This window comes from Indicator indicator, chromosome 29 (genome assembly GCF_027791375.1).
Source record: "Indicator indicator isolate 239-I01 chromosome 29, UM_Iind_1.1, whole genome shotgun sequence".
Classification (NCBI taxonomy): domain Eukaryota; kingdom Metazoa; phylum Chordata; class Aves; order Piciformes; family Indicatoridae; genus Indicator; species Indicator indicator.
Window position 1 is genome coordinate 2,046,561 of NC_072038.1, and position 14,199 is coordinate 2,060,759.

Here is a 14,199-nt window from a genome sequence, read left to right on the forward strand (position 1 = left end):
TGACTGTACATTAGGGAGCTTATAAAGTGTTGCCACCAAATGTAATCCCTCACCCTCAGGGGATGGATCTGATTCTAGCCCTTGGCACAGTCCCAGCCTCCTGAGCTGTTCCCTGGCATGGGCAGCACTCTGCAGATGAAGACTCAGTTGGTTCAGCAGGCAGACCAGAGGCACAGCTCCTCCTTCATGGGGAAGTTCTTGTTCCAACAGTTACTGTTGCAAGTCCTTAGGGACTGGATGGATAGCACACTGGGTAGCTCAGAATTGTGCCAACCTCCTGAAGTGTGGTTTCTCTACAAGGATATTAGAAATAGTTGATTCCTAACACAGGTGGCTGTGTACTCCCAGGCAGGGCCAGTCTCAGTCTCCTGTGCAGCGATATGGCAGCAAAACCAGGCAGGAATACTGCAGTTTTGTTCACTCTGCACATTTGATGTACCACACCTGCTCATGTTTATTCTCAGCCTCATGTAAGAAGGTCAGGATGTCTGGTTTTAAGCAGAAGGGCTGAAGGAAGCATGTCAGACACCCAGATTTTAGTGTAGAACACAATGGCTCAAACACAACCTCAGCAGCAGTAAGACTGGAACCCACACTTCTGACTATGCTTAACCTAGAAAGAAACTCACTCTCTTGTGAACATCAACATGTGGAGCATCTAAAGTTTTGGATATCTACTTTATTGACACTGGTACAGCAGCAGCATGGCAGAAACTGTTTGTGCCCAGAAGCAAAGGGAACGTCACTTCCCTCCAGTGTAGCTCTAACTACTTGCAAACCCACAGCTGGAAGGACTCTTTGTGTGCATTCTGATCGTCCCGGGGAAGCTCATTTTTCACTTCCTAGCACCACCTGGAAAGAAGAAGCTTTGTTTAGTCCACACCTGCCAAGATGAGTCTTTTGGTCCCTAAAAACCTGTCTCAATGCACCATCCAGTGCAGATGTGCAGGTGGAGCCCAGGTCAGTGTGGTGATGTCTGTAACCCTTAAGCCCACACATCGTTAAAGGTCTTGGACTGCTGGGTTGAAATGGACAAAGGTCTCTGCTGATCTTCTGCCACAGTGCTTAAGCAACTCACACCCTCATCCTCTAGGACAAGGAGTATCCCAGCACCTCCAAAAATGAATGTAAAGCATGGAAGACAATAAAACGATGCACTGATCCACTGGATCTGTTAAAAGATTCAGGCATTATAATGCTCAATTTTAGCCCTCCCAGAGCAGAATCCAGAACCTGTGCCAGGTGCCCATGTCCCACCTATACTGCACAGTATCAGGCTCCTCAAAGCAGGATCAGAATCCCTTCCTTCCAAAACTGTCCTTTCTGAGTAATGGCTGCATCCATCAGCAAGGCAGAGATCTGCTGCCTGTCACTGAGCTCAGCCTGAGAGGAACAAATTCTTCACAGAAAGAGTGATAGGACATTGGGATGTGCTGCCCAGGGAGGTGGTGGAGTCACTGTCCCTGGAAGTGTTTAAAATAAGCCTGGATGAGGCACTCAGTGCCATGGTTTAGTTGATTAGATGGTGTTAGGTGAGAGGTTGGACTTGAAATGTCTTTTCCAACCTGATTGATTCTGTGATTCTGTGACTCTGAGCCAACAGCCCAGCCTACAGCCCTGCCCCCTGCAGGGGACACTTACCTTAGTGGAGGCGACTTGTTGGGTCTTAGCTCGGAGCTTGTTTGCTTGACTCTCAGCAATATCTGCCCTCTCCGCAGCCTCTTCTAGCTTGTGCTGAACTCTCCTGAACTTGGAGAGATTAGTGTTGGCTTGTTCATCCTGAAATGGCACAACAAATGCAGCTGGAATCACCTGTCAAGGTGCTGGGGCACAGAGCCGACCTCTAACCTGACAGCCCTAGAGAATGGCAAACCAGCATCTGCTGCAGGGGGACTCACAGCATCCTCAGCCTGCCGCTTGTAAGCCTTGATTTTCATCTGCAGTCTATCTACCAGGTCTTGTAACCTCATTGTGTTCTTCCTGTATTCTTCACTCTGTGGAAAGGGAATGCGCAATTATCCACCCTGGGGAGACAAACCCTCAGGAGAGTTCTCTCCCCTCACCCCCACCTGCAGTGTCAGCTCCCTGAGGCGCCACTCGTGCTTGCGGATGCTCTTCGTGGCCTCTGCAGATTGTTTCTGTTCCTCTTCCAGCTCAGCTTCCAGCTCCTGGATCTGGTGGGTCAACCAGCAGCTGTCTTCAGGCCTCACACAGGACTCAGGGAAGAAAGGTAACTTTCACACCCATGGTCAGTGCTGGTACCCACCCTGGCCTCCATCTTCAAGAGCTGTTTTTTGCCTCCTTTCAGTGCCAGCTGCTCAGCCTCATCCAGACGGTGCTGCAGGTTCTTCACTGTCTGGTCCAAGTTCTTCTTCATCCTCTCCAGGTGGGTGCTGGTGTCATGCTCCTTCTTCAGCTCTTCTGCCATCATGGCTGCCTTGAAAGGGAAATGACACAAGAAACTGGAAGAGTGTGAAAGAACAGTGCATGCTGTGTACCGTCTGAGGACCTAGTCCTGGTTCCTTCTGGCCATTCCTCCCACCACGTTTCCTGCTTCACTTTTTCCTGTGGCATAACAGTTGCAGAGACATGACAGGAAATGGTAGGAAAAAGGATGAGGAAAACTCTGCCTTGCTGCACGCATGGAGCTTGGAACACCAGGGTAATAGATCTGACCCACTCATTACTATGACCTTCACTGATCCCAGGTGCCATGGGGTAGAGCAGAAGGCACAGCAAAGCTTGGGAGCAGGGCACGGCACAGCTGGAAATCTTTTCTGCACAATAAATGTGGAGTCTGTACTCTGGGCTTTTATGTGTGTCCTGGGTTGGCCACAGCAGCCTGCAGGGCTTCTGCTACAAGGAGTGAAACTGCTACAAGGTGTAAAGCAATCAATGTCATCTAAGACAAAGCTGGGATATGTTTAACTCTCAAACATTTGGTTCCTACACAATCAAATTAAGCATCCTGGTGAAACATCAACATAGACAGTGAGATTGAATACACCATCAGCAAGTTTGCAGATGACACCAAGCTGTGTGGTGTTGTTGATACACCAGAGGGACAGGACGGCATCCAGAGGGACCTGGACAGGCTGCAGAGGTGGTGCCCAGGTGAATCCTATGAGGGTTCTGCACTTGGGCTGGAACAATCTTCACTATCAATACAGATTGGGGAAAGGAGGTGACAGAAAGCAGCACTGAGGGAAAGGACTTGGGGGTGCTGGTGGATGAGAAGCTGGACAGGAGCAGGCAGTGTGAGCTTGCAGCACAGAAGGCAAATCACATCCTAGGCTGCATCCAAAGCAGCATTGCCAGCAGATCAGAGAGGTGATTCTGCCACTTTACTCTGCTCTGGGGAGACCTCACCTGCAGTACTGTGTACAGGTCTGGAGCCCTCAGGATATGGACCTGATGGAGCAGGTCCAGAGGAGGGCCATGAAAATGCTCAGGTGGTTGGAGCAGCTCTTCTATGAGGACAGGCTGAGGGAGCTGGGGGTGTTCAGCCTGGAGAAGAGAAGGCTCCAGGGAGACCTAATAGCAACCTGCCAGTACCTGAAGGGGACTACAGAAAGGCTGGACAGAGACTGTTTGCAAAGGCCTGCAGGGACAGGACCAGGGGCAATGGCTTCAAACTAGAGCAGATTTAGATTCGATGTGAGGAACAAATTCTGCACCATGAGGGTGGTGGAACACTGCAACAGGTTGCCCAGGGAGGTGGCTGAGGCTCCATCCGTGGAGATACTCAAGGTGAGGCTATATGAGACCCTGGGCAACCTGATCTAGTTGGGGATGTCCCTGGTGAGTGCAGAGGGGGTTGGCCTGGATGAGCTTTGGAGGTCCCTTCCAGCCTGGACCATTCTATGATTCTCTGATTCTATCAAGAGCCCTTACTTACAAATCAATACCTTGCTTTAGCAGCTAAACACCTGAGCAAGTCTGCACTGAAAAATGTGAGAATAAAATAATGACATCAGGAATTTTGGATATATATAAATATGTGTGTGTGTGTGTGTGTGTGATCCATTGTAATGCTCTGTTTCATTTAAACAGAATACAAATGGGTGGTTAGTAGTACCAGCAGTTGTTGTTGTTTCATGGAGAAATTTTCCTTCTATTTTAGCTTCAAATAATGTTTTTAAGTGTTAAGATTTTGTTTGGATCCCATACATTAGAAATCATTGGCAGGTTGGGCTCCACGACACCCCAGCCCTACCACCTGGCTGAGCTTCACTGGCCTTGCCCAGGAGGATGAGGTAGCAGTTTAGACCCACAGTTCTCATTTGAAAAGATCTGAAACAGGAATTTGAAAAGATAAATATTTCAACAGACACTTCACTGGTGTCAGTACTGCAGGGGGAGTTATCTCCAGGCAGCATGGGAGGAGGTTGCTTGTTTTATCCTGGCTAACTGTGGGGTTAGTTCATTCTGATGCAGACAGCCCCAGTAACTTATCTGTCAGCAGGACAAGTTCCCTACTGCTCCAGCCCTCCTCTGATGTGTAGCCTCTTCCACCAGGCCCACGGAACACTTCTTTGGCCAGCTTGTGGCAAGAGTATTTGCATTAGCTCCCAGCAGCAATGCTGTTGGGAAGCCCTGAGATAACCACAGAGTAACATCCTCACATCTGTCACTGCCTTCTTTGCCCGTTCTTCAGCACCCCTTCTTTCAGTACTGATATCTTCCATCTCAGTCTGGATTTGTGCCATCTCAGCTTCAAGCTTCTTCTTTGCATTAAAGAGGCTGGTGTTCTGTGAAGGAGGAAAACAAAGGCTTTGAGTGTCTGTCTCTGGTCTCTTACAAACAGAGACCATCAGTTACTATTCCTTCTTCTATGCATCTCTGGACCCAAAACCACATCTGCCTTAGCACAGAAAACTACCTGGGTATGAAGCTGTTGCAGATGTTCAGTGGCATCCAGGAGCTCCTGCTCAGCCACTTTTCTTGACCTCTCCATTTGCTCCAGGGCTACCCTTAGCTCCTCAACTTCAGCCTGCAGCAGGTTTGCTCTGCGCTCCACCATGGCCACCTGCTCCTTCAGGTCCTCCTGAGTCCTGACAGCATCCTCCAAATTCAGCTGAGTGTCCTAAGCATGAAAAGCCAATTTTGTCCTAATTAATTTCTCAGATACTGTGTTTAAAAATGGATCAATCAGAAAGGTAAAACAAGACCTTGAGTATTCCTTGGATGCTGTGCAGGTGTTTCTGTGCCTCTGCAGCCTGGCGGTTGGCATGGCTTAGCTGGATCTCCATTTCATTCAGGTCTCCTTCCATCTTCTTCTTCAGCCTTAGGGATTCACTTCTGTTCCTGATCTCAGCATCCAAAACACTCTGCATTGTCTCCACAGTCCTCTGATGGTTCTTTTTTAACTGGCTGATCTCCTCATCTTTCTCAGCAATCCTGTTGATTTCTGATTTAATCTTAGTCAGCTCTTGGTTGACACCAAGGGTTTTGACCTCTTCACGCTCAAGAGCTGCCTTTGAAAGGAAGAGAAGAAAAACAAACACCAAAGTAACATTTCAGAGAACATAACCATCGTGGTAGTGGCAGTTTTAGGCAGATGCCTAGAAAATTTTCTACAGATCTTGCACAGAAAGTGATAGAATGTAAATAAATTATCATTGGATGTAAAGGGGAAGATAATGATAAGGTCTAAATAATCCAATTGGTCTGAAAGTGAGTTGTGTAAGGTAACTCTCTCTTTTCTCTTCCTTGCTCTAGCTGATACTAGCTGGCTTTTTGCTTAGCTGTTGCTGACCTTGTCTGTGTTCTTGTTGTGGCTGAGTGCTAATAAACCACTCTCTGCTTTTCTCCTCTTTCTTTTTTCCTTGTATAGGGTGGGAGAAGGGAGCAGGGAGGGAGTAGCTGTTGGTAACCCACTGGTTTTGTTCAGGTGGGTTCTTGTATTGTTTATAAATTGTAAATATATGTAAATATTGAATATTTTATACATAGACATTGCATTTCATATTTCTGGCTTGTAGTTTTGCCTGTAAATACAGCTTCATTTGCTTTCAGCTGAGCTGGGCTGGCAATTGTTGGGGGGAATTTCAGCCCTCCACAGTGGAGTTACTCAGTGACTCCACACAAACTCCCAAAGTTTGTGGCCATCAACCTTGCACACAGGCACTGCCCAGGAGAGAGAACAGAAAGCTGTTCTGATTGCTCTCTCTTTTTTCCAGTAATAGCTAAACTAACTCACCTGTGCCTCCTCCAGAGCTAACTGCAGCTGGGATTTTTCTCCTTCAGCTTGCTTCTTGGCTTTCTCGAGGTCTCTGATCATTTTGCCCTTCTCAGTAACTTGTTCAGTCAGATCAGTGATTTCCTCTGTGAGATAAGAATAGCATCAGCCTGTGGAAGTCAGATGTGCTGAACTCTCTGCTTTGGGACTTTCAACCCCTCTCTTGTACACCTGCATACAATTCTATGCACACACACGTCCACAAGGCTGTGTGTGTATGCGCAGACAAAACCAGATACAGCCAGCTGGTGCAGGATGCCACAAGCACAGGGGCATCAATGTGGTTTCATAGCACTCCTTACATACAGCCTGGAAGATATCTGAATCATAGAATCCTAGAATGGTTTGGGTTGGAAGGGACCAGTTCCAACCCCCTGCCATGGGCAGGGACACCTCCCACCAGCCCAGCTTGCTCAAGGCCTCATCCAGCCTGGCCTTCAACACCTCCAGGCAGGGGACAGCCACAGCCTCCCTGGGCAACCTGTGCCAGTCTCTCCCCACCCTCACTCTCAACAATTTCTTCCTCATCTCCACTCTCAATCTCCCCTCTCTCAGCTCAAAGCCATTGTCCCTCATCCTGTTACTCCCAGTCCTTGTCAAAACTCCTTCCCTGGAGGTCACCAGCATTCCCAAGCCAAGATGCCCAGAGACAGTGGCCCCATCCTGGGACAGCCTGGCCACACAGTGCAGTGAATGCAACACTGGGCACATGGGTGCCTCTGCCCTGCCCCTCCTCCCTGTCTGTATCCCTCCCCCTGCTCAGCCCCACACAGGTCTGTGAGGGTCCCAGATGTGAGGGTCTGCATGTGTCTCTGTCTCTAGATCCACCACACCTACACTACATATCTTACCATTCTGTGCTCACACTGCACCTGTAACATTCACTGCTGCCAGCTGTGCAGGCTCCTGAGGGCATCACCTTTGCACCTAAATGCCCTTGGTCCCTGAAGCAGGTAATGGGGAGCAGGACGTTTGCTGTCTTATCTTTAGTAACTTCACAAACTTGCCCAACAGCTTCTGGTGAAGAAGCTTGAGCTTCTTTGTCTGTTCTCCAATCACATGGAGCCAGTGGTGCAGGCAGAGTCCCATCACAGTGCCCCTAGCAGCCAGCAGCAGGCCTGGCTGTGGCAGGGCCGAGAGCAGCTGATAGGCAGCCAGAGCCAACACTTACGCCTCAGGGTCTTGTTTTCCCTCCTGGCTGTTTCCAGCTGCTCCAAGCTGTCCTCATAGGCATTTCTCACCTTGAAGAGCTCTGAGTGCAGCAAGTGTGACTCCTTGGAGCGAGCCTCCCGCTCCAGCTGGCTCTCCTCGTACTTGCCCTTCCATTCTGCCACCATCTGGAGGAGATGCTCCATGTGTCATTCCTGCCAGTCCTCAAGACACTTTACTTGTGGCTATTTGTACTAGATAAATACTACAACTCCTGAAGACAGGACAAAGTCCTATTGCTATGCTGTGATGAAGCACAGAGTCACAGAATGCCAGGGCTTGGAAGGGACCTCCAGAGATCACCCAGCCCAACTCCCCTGCCAGAGCAGGATCACCTAGAGCAGATCACACAGGAACACATCCAGAGACTCCACAGCTCCCCTGGGCAGCCTGTTCTGGGGCTCTGTCACCCTCACAGGAAATAAATTTTCCCTCATGTTTCCATGGAACTTCCTATGCCTCAGCTTCCACCATTGCCCCTTGTGCTGGCATTGGGCATCACCCAGCAGAGCCTGGCTCCATGGTAGCCTCAGCTTGATTTCACCATTGGCTTAAGTAGGGAGCATTAGTTTGGCCTTCTAGGAAGGCTGAGCCTAAAAGATATTGTGCTGACTTCTCACCTTATCAAAGTTCTGCTGTTTCCTGTTAAGGGCAGCAGCCAAGGTGTCTGCTCTCTCTGTGTCCACTGTCAGATCCTCCACCTCCCCCTCCAACTTCAACTTCACCTTCTCCAAGGAGGCACACTTTGAATTCACAGCCTCTGCCTGCCGCTCTGCTTCCTGGAGATGCTGAGAGAGCTTTTTCCTTAAGGAATATAAATAAAACAAGCATGGCATCAAAAAAAAAAAAAAAATCAGTGTATTATAAACATCATGTAAAGAGTAAGGTATCACAGAATCACAGAATGTGAAGGCTGGAAGGGACCTCCAAAGCTCATACAGTCCAACCCCCCTGCCAGAGCAGGATCACCTAGAGAAGGTCACACAGGAACACATCCGGGTGGGTTTGGAATATCTTCAGACAAGGAGACTCCACAACCCTCCTAGGCAGCCTGCTCCAGGGTTCTGTCACCCTCACATTGAAGAATTTTTCCTCATGCTTCCATGGAACTTTCTATGCCTCAGCTTCCACCACTGCCCCTTGTGCTGGCATTGGGCATCACCCAGCAGAGCCTAGCTCCAGCCTCTGGACACTCACCCTGCACATCTTTATCAATATGAATGAGGTCACCTCTCAGGCTCCTCCTTTCCAAGCTACAGAGCCCTCAGCTCCCTCAGGCTCTCCTCGTAAGGAAGATGTTCCACTGCCTTCAGCATCTTTTTGGCTCTATGCTAGACTCTTTCAAGGAGTTCCCTGAGATCCTTCCTGAACTGAAGAGCCCAGAACTAAACACAATATTCCAGATGTGGCCTCACCAGGGCAGTGTAGAGGGAGAGCTACTCAACCTACTAACCACAGCACTTCTAAACCACCTCAGGATGCCATTTGCCTTCTTGGCCACCAGAGCACTTTGCTGGCTCCTGGTCATCCTCCCATCCACTAGGACCCCCAGAAGTAATTTCTTTAATTAAGTTAATTAACACCAGTAAAATCATTTTGGTCAGACTACTAAAAGCAGGTCTGTGTTCCTGGCAATGTACCCAGCACCTGTACTGCTCCTCCCTGTCCATCTCATCTACCACCTACTTGGCCTCCTCCAGCTCCTCCGTGCGCTGGATGGCGTCCGTCTCATATTTGGTTCTCCACTGAGCCACTTCGCTGTTGGCCTTGGACAGGGCTCGCTGCAGCTCCCCCTTGGCTTCCTGCTCCTCCTCATATTGCTCCCGGAGCAAGTCACAGTCGTGGCGAGCAGACTGCAGGGCGTGGGCCAGGGAGTTCTTGGCCTAAACAGGACCCATAACATCCTGTGCTTGCCCTTGCTGTGACCAGCAGCTGACCTCATGATCTTGCACACTGAAAATAAGGTCACTGCAGCTGGGCTGAAGGAAAAGGATCAAAGGTCTCTAAATGTTTAGGCAGCTTCAACCTTCAGCTGCAACCAACTTTTCTCAGCAATCCACCACTAGAAAAGAGCAAAAGTGATGCTTTCACCTAGGTGTGTGCTGCAGTTGTTCTTTCCTGGGGATGTGGAAACCAAAGGAATCACACAGATCACAGAATGACTGAGACTGGAATAGACCTCTGAGATGATCAGTTCCAGCCTATGACCCAACACCACCACAGCAACCAGACCATGTCACTGAGTGCCACATCCACTTAAACATCTCCAGGGATGACGACTCTACCACCTCCCTGGGCAGCACATTCCAGTGTCTGATTCCCCTTTCCATGAGGAAGTGCTTCCTAACATCTAACCTAAACCTCCCCTGGCACAGCTTCAGGCCATGCCCTCCTGACCCCCACCTTACTACAACTTCTTTTCAAGTAGTTGTAGAGTGTGGTAAGGTCCTCCCTGAGTCTCCTCTCGGCTGAACAGCCCCAGCTCCCTCAGCCTCTCATCAGACTTTCCCTCCAGTCCCTTCCCCAGTCTTGTTGCTCTCCTGCGGACCCACTCCAGATCAGAGCCCCTGCCCAGCAGTCATGTTGTTGGGTTAGGCTGCAGCAGCAACAATGCTTAGAAACTTCCCAAAGTGCATCTTAAAGGAAATGAGGCCCTGGCAGGTTTTGAATCCTGAGCATACACTCAGAGTCCACACTACCTTTCCCTCTTCCTCTAGCTGTCTTTTAAGTTCTTCTATTTGCTGTGTAATTGCCTGCTTGCTTCTGGACAGTTGCAATGCTACAGCTTCTCTCTCCTCCAGCTGACGGCTTAGCTCACCTGTGATGAGAGAAGACAAGTTCCCAGCACTGTCTGGATTAAACATTCAGATACAAGCAGCAATCAGTGATAAATGGGAAGTAGCTTACCCACCTTGGGACCACTTAGGTCTCACTCATGGGACATGCTAGAGGCTCTCACTGCTACTGGAGGAAGGAAACATTCCCTCAGCAGATCTTTGTGCCTTCCTTACCTGTCTCTGTCTGGAGCTGGGCTTTTTGCATCACCATCTCATTGGTATTTCTCTGGTTTTCCTCAACTGTGGCTTTCAGCTCTCTTAGCTGATCTTCCAGGCTGTGGCACCTTTTTTCCAGAGCGGCCTGAAAGAGAGCAGGGAAGTGTGGCCTGTGCCATGCTGGTGTGCTGCTCCCCTCCAGGCAGGCAGCAACAGGACACTGCAAGTACTGCGCTGATAAAGGAGCACCTTGGACTTAGCAATGGCCTCTGTACTACTGGCCAAGTGGTCAGCCTCCATCTTCAGCTCACTCTTCTCCTTCTCCAGCTTCTGCTTCACTCTCTGCAGGTTGTCGATCTGCTCCCCAAGCTCAGCAGTGCTGTCCGCGTGCTTCTTGCGCAGGGCGGCAGCCGTGGCCTCGTGCTGCAGCGTGGCCTCTTCCAGGTCACGACACAGCTTCTGGAACTCTGCCTCACGCTTCTTGTCCAGCTCTGCCTGAGCAGTGCTGGCTCCTCCAGCCTCCTTGAGCCTGGCACTGATGCCCTCGAGGTCGCGAGCCAGCTCAGTGCAGTGCTTCTCCGCCTTTACCCTCATCGCTTTCTCGCTCACAGTCTCCTCTTCCAGCTCTGCAACCTGGGCCTGAGTGATGAGGAACCAGCACAGCAGCACTTACCCAGGGGACAGCAAATTCAGTGCTTAGGTTAATGTGTCACAGCACCAGGCCAAGTTCTGGGGACTAGGAGCAAAGCAAAATCCTTTGAGTTTTGCTGCTTGGCCACTGCAGTGCAGGCTGACCAAGAGGAAAAGGCCTACAGCCCCACCCAGACTAACCTTAGATCACAGCTCTCCTTGGTGTGTTGGGTTTGTGTGGCAAGGCTTTGGTAGCAGGGGGCTGCAGGGGTGACTTCTGTGAGAAGCTGCCAGAAGCTTCCCCTATGTCTGAGACAAGCAATGCTAGCTGGCTCCAAGATAGACCTGCCACTGGCTGAGACCGTCAGTGATGGTGGCAGCACCTCTGGGATCACATTTTAAAGGCAGGAGTTAAAAACCCTGCACACCACCAGCAGCAGTGAGAAGGCAGAAGTGAGAATATGTCAGAAAAGGAACTCTGCAGGTCAGTGAAGAAGGAAGGGCCAAAAGTACTCCACAGCAGAGATTGCCCTGCAGCCCATGGTGAAGACCCTGGCGACACAGGTTGTCCTCCTGCAGCCCTCGGAGGTTAACAGTGGAGCAAATGTCCACCCTGCAGCCCATGAAGGAGCCCAGGCCAGAGCAGGTGGATGCCTAAAGGAGGCTATGACCCAGTTGCTGGCACAGGCTTCTGGCAGGACCTGTGACCCCATGGAGAGCAGCCCACCCTGGAGAAGGTTTGGTGGCAGGACTTGAGACCCTGTGAGGAGTCCTCCCACTGAGGAGGAAGAGTGACAGAGACAGTGTCTGATGAACTGACCAAAACCCCCTTCCCTGTCCTCCTGTGATAGGAGGAGGAGGTAGATACAATCAGGAGTAAAGTTAAACCTGGGAAGAAGGGAGGGGTGGAGGGAGGGATTTTCAAGTCTTGGGTTCATTTCTCATTATCATACTCTGATTGGAAATAGATGAAACTGATTTCTGCTTTACCCATGACAGTAAGTGGTGAAGGAGCTCTCCCTGCTCTTCTCTTTCCATAACAAAACACTCGTGAGCTTTCTGTTGTATTTTCTCTCCCCTGTCCATCCTAAGAAGGCAGTGCTAGAGTGGCTTTGGTGGGCACCTGCCATCCAGCTAGGGTCAGCCCATCACAGTTGTGTGGAGGACATTACCACAAGGTGTGGAGGCAGTGGCTGTGGCTGGTTACCAGCTGTGGACAAGCATTAGTTGTGCTCCCAGGGGTTAAAGAGGCAAACAGCAGAGGGGAAGCAGACATAAAGGCTCTTGCCTGCAGTTCTCTGATCTTCTTCTGCAGTCGGGCCTCTGAATGCTGCTGTTCTTCAACTTGGTTTTGCATCTGGTTGAAATCAAAGTCCTTCCTGTGGAGGAGATCTTCTTTTAATAAACACAAAATGCACCCAGGTACAAACAAGCTGTGGGTTTGGCACTAATGGTTCTTCTCATACTTCCTTAATTTTTCATCTAAGTGTTGCTTATTATTCTGCAGATCCACAATGGTTTCCTGGGCAAGTTTCAAGTCTCCCTCAAGCTTTCTCTTTGCACGTTCAAGATCCATACAACCTTTTCTTTCCTGCTCTAAAGATCCTTCAACCTGTAGCACAGACAGACATAGAGGTGAGTGGTGGAACAACTGAAGCATCTCCCCCTTCTCCTTCTGTGGGGTATGCTCACTTGGTTCACTTGCTGCTCCAGCTTGATTCTGGCTTTGGTGAGGATGTTCACTTTGTCCTCCTCCATTTGCAGGTCATCCAGTGCCTGCTGGTGGACTTCTTGCAAGACCTTCCTCTCCTTGACTAACTTTGCAATGGTCTGATCCAAACCTGTCATTTCTTCTGTTAGATTTTTAACCTATTGTGAAGCAAAACACCTGAAGGTCATTGATAATTTGGGGGTTGATACAGCCCTGTGGTCACCCAAAGGCAATGAACTCATTGCTGGACTACCAGAGAGACTTCATGAGTCTGACTGTGTGGTCAGACCATACAACTTCTCTGCTCATGCATCAACCCTTCTGAAGTCACACAGCAGTTCTGGGCTTTCATTTTAGTGCATTTTTGTGTGTACAATACAGGTGACCAAATCCAACACCAGGCCCACAGATTTCCTTACACAGCATCATGCTCCTGTCCAAGCTGACTGCACCTTCCCAGCCTGCATTTAGACAGAGCAACCACTAGTAAATGTGCAAAGAGCAGAAATAAAAGCACCTTGTTCTCAGAGGCATGCTTTTCCTTTTCACCCTTGGCCAGTGTTAACTCAAGGTCATCAATATCTTTCTTCAGCTCACAGCACTCATCCTCCAGTTTCCTCTTTCTGGCTGCCAAATCAGCATTTATCTCCTCTTCATCCTCCAGTTTTTCCATGACCTCCTTTATCCTCGCCTCCAGCTGGAACTTTGCTTTGATCAGCTGGTCACATCTTTCTTCTGTATCAGCCAGATTTTCAGTTTCCTTCACAGAAAACAGAGATGTGCTGCATTGTCACATGGGAACTGGCACTTGCAGAAGTCACCTGCTCCTTATGCAGTTGGAACATCAAATAACAGAACTCCCATTCGAAGAATTGTTTTGGTTGGAAAAGACCCCCAAGATCATCCAGTCCAACCATCAACCCAACACCACCATGGCCACTAAACCATGTTCTGAAGTGCCATGGACACAGGTTTTTTGAACACCTCCAGGGATGGGGACTCCACCACCTCCCTGGGCAGACTCTGCCAATCCCTGACCACTCGTGCAGCAAAGAAATTTTTCTTCATCTCCAACCTACTCCTCCCCTGGCACAATTTCAGGTCATTACCTCTCCTTCTATCACCTGAGACAAGAGAGAAGAGCCCAGCCTCCACCTGACTGCAGCCTCCTTTCAAGGGAGCTGTAGAGAGCAATAAGGTCTCGCCTCAGCCTCCTCTTCTTCAGGCTGAACACCCCCCAGCTCCCTCAGCTGCTCCTTCCGAGCCCTGTTCTCCAGACCTTTCCCCAGCTTTGTTGCCCTTCTCTGGACACGCTCCAGCCCCTCTGTGATCATCTGGGAGTGGGGGGCCCAAAAATGAACACAGCACTGGAGGTGTGGCCTCAGCCCTTCCCTGAACACTCAGACAAAAGTGAT

The 14,199-nt window shown here is 49.8% G+C and overlaps 1 protein-coding gene across 1 annotated transcript in view; it reads right to left on the reverse strand.

The window, feature by feature from the left end:
- Positions 1–692: 692 nt before the first annotated feature.
- LOC128976482 (myosin-3-like) overlaps positions 693–14,199 on the reverse strand; it is a 31,991-nt gene continuing 18,484 nt past the window's right edge. The window contains exons 21-39 of the mRNA XM_054393757.1: positions 13,302–13,544; positions 12,766–12,942; positions 12,540–12,685; positions 12,356–12,452; positions 10,693–11,076; positions 10,462–10,588; positions 10,150–10,268; positions 9,137–9,333; positions 8,071–8,254; positions 7,413–7,578; positions 6,203–6,327; positions 5,172–5,477; positions 4,883–5,086; positions 4,626–4,751; positions 2,267–2,437; positions 2,070–2,174; positions 1,899–1,994; positions 1,642–1,779; positions 693–852 (exon numbers count right to left, since the gene is read on the reverse strand). Coding sequence (XP_054249732.1) covers positions 829–852; positions 1,642–1,779; positions 1,899–1,994; positions 2,070–2,174; positions 2,267–2,437; positions 4,626–4,751; positions 4,883–5,086; positions 5,172–5,477; positions 6,203–6,327; positions 7,413–7,578; positions 8,071–8,254; positions 9,137–9,333; positions 10,150–10,268; positions 10,462–10,588; positions 10,693–11,076; positions 12,356–12,452; positions 12,540–12,685; positions 12,766–12,942; positions 13,302–13,544 — 3,135 coding nt within the window. The 3' untranslated portion in view covers positions 693–828. The remainder of the gene's footprint in view (positions 853–1,641; positions 1,780–1,898; positions 1,995–2,069; positions 2,175–2,266; positions 2,438–4,625; positions 4,752–4,882; positions 5,087–5,171; positions 5,478–6,202; positions 6,328–7,412; positions 7,579–8,070; positions 8,255–9,136; positions 9,334–10,149; positions 10,269–10,461; positions 10,589–10,692; positions 11,077–12,355; positions 12,453–12,539; positions 12,686–12,765; positions 12,943–13,301; positions 13,545–14,199) is intronic.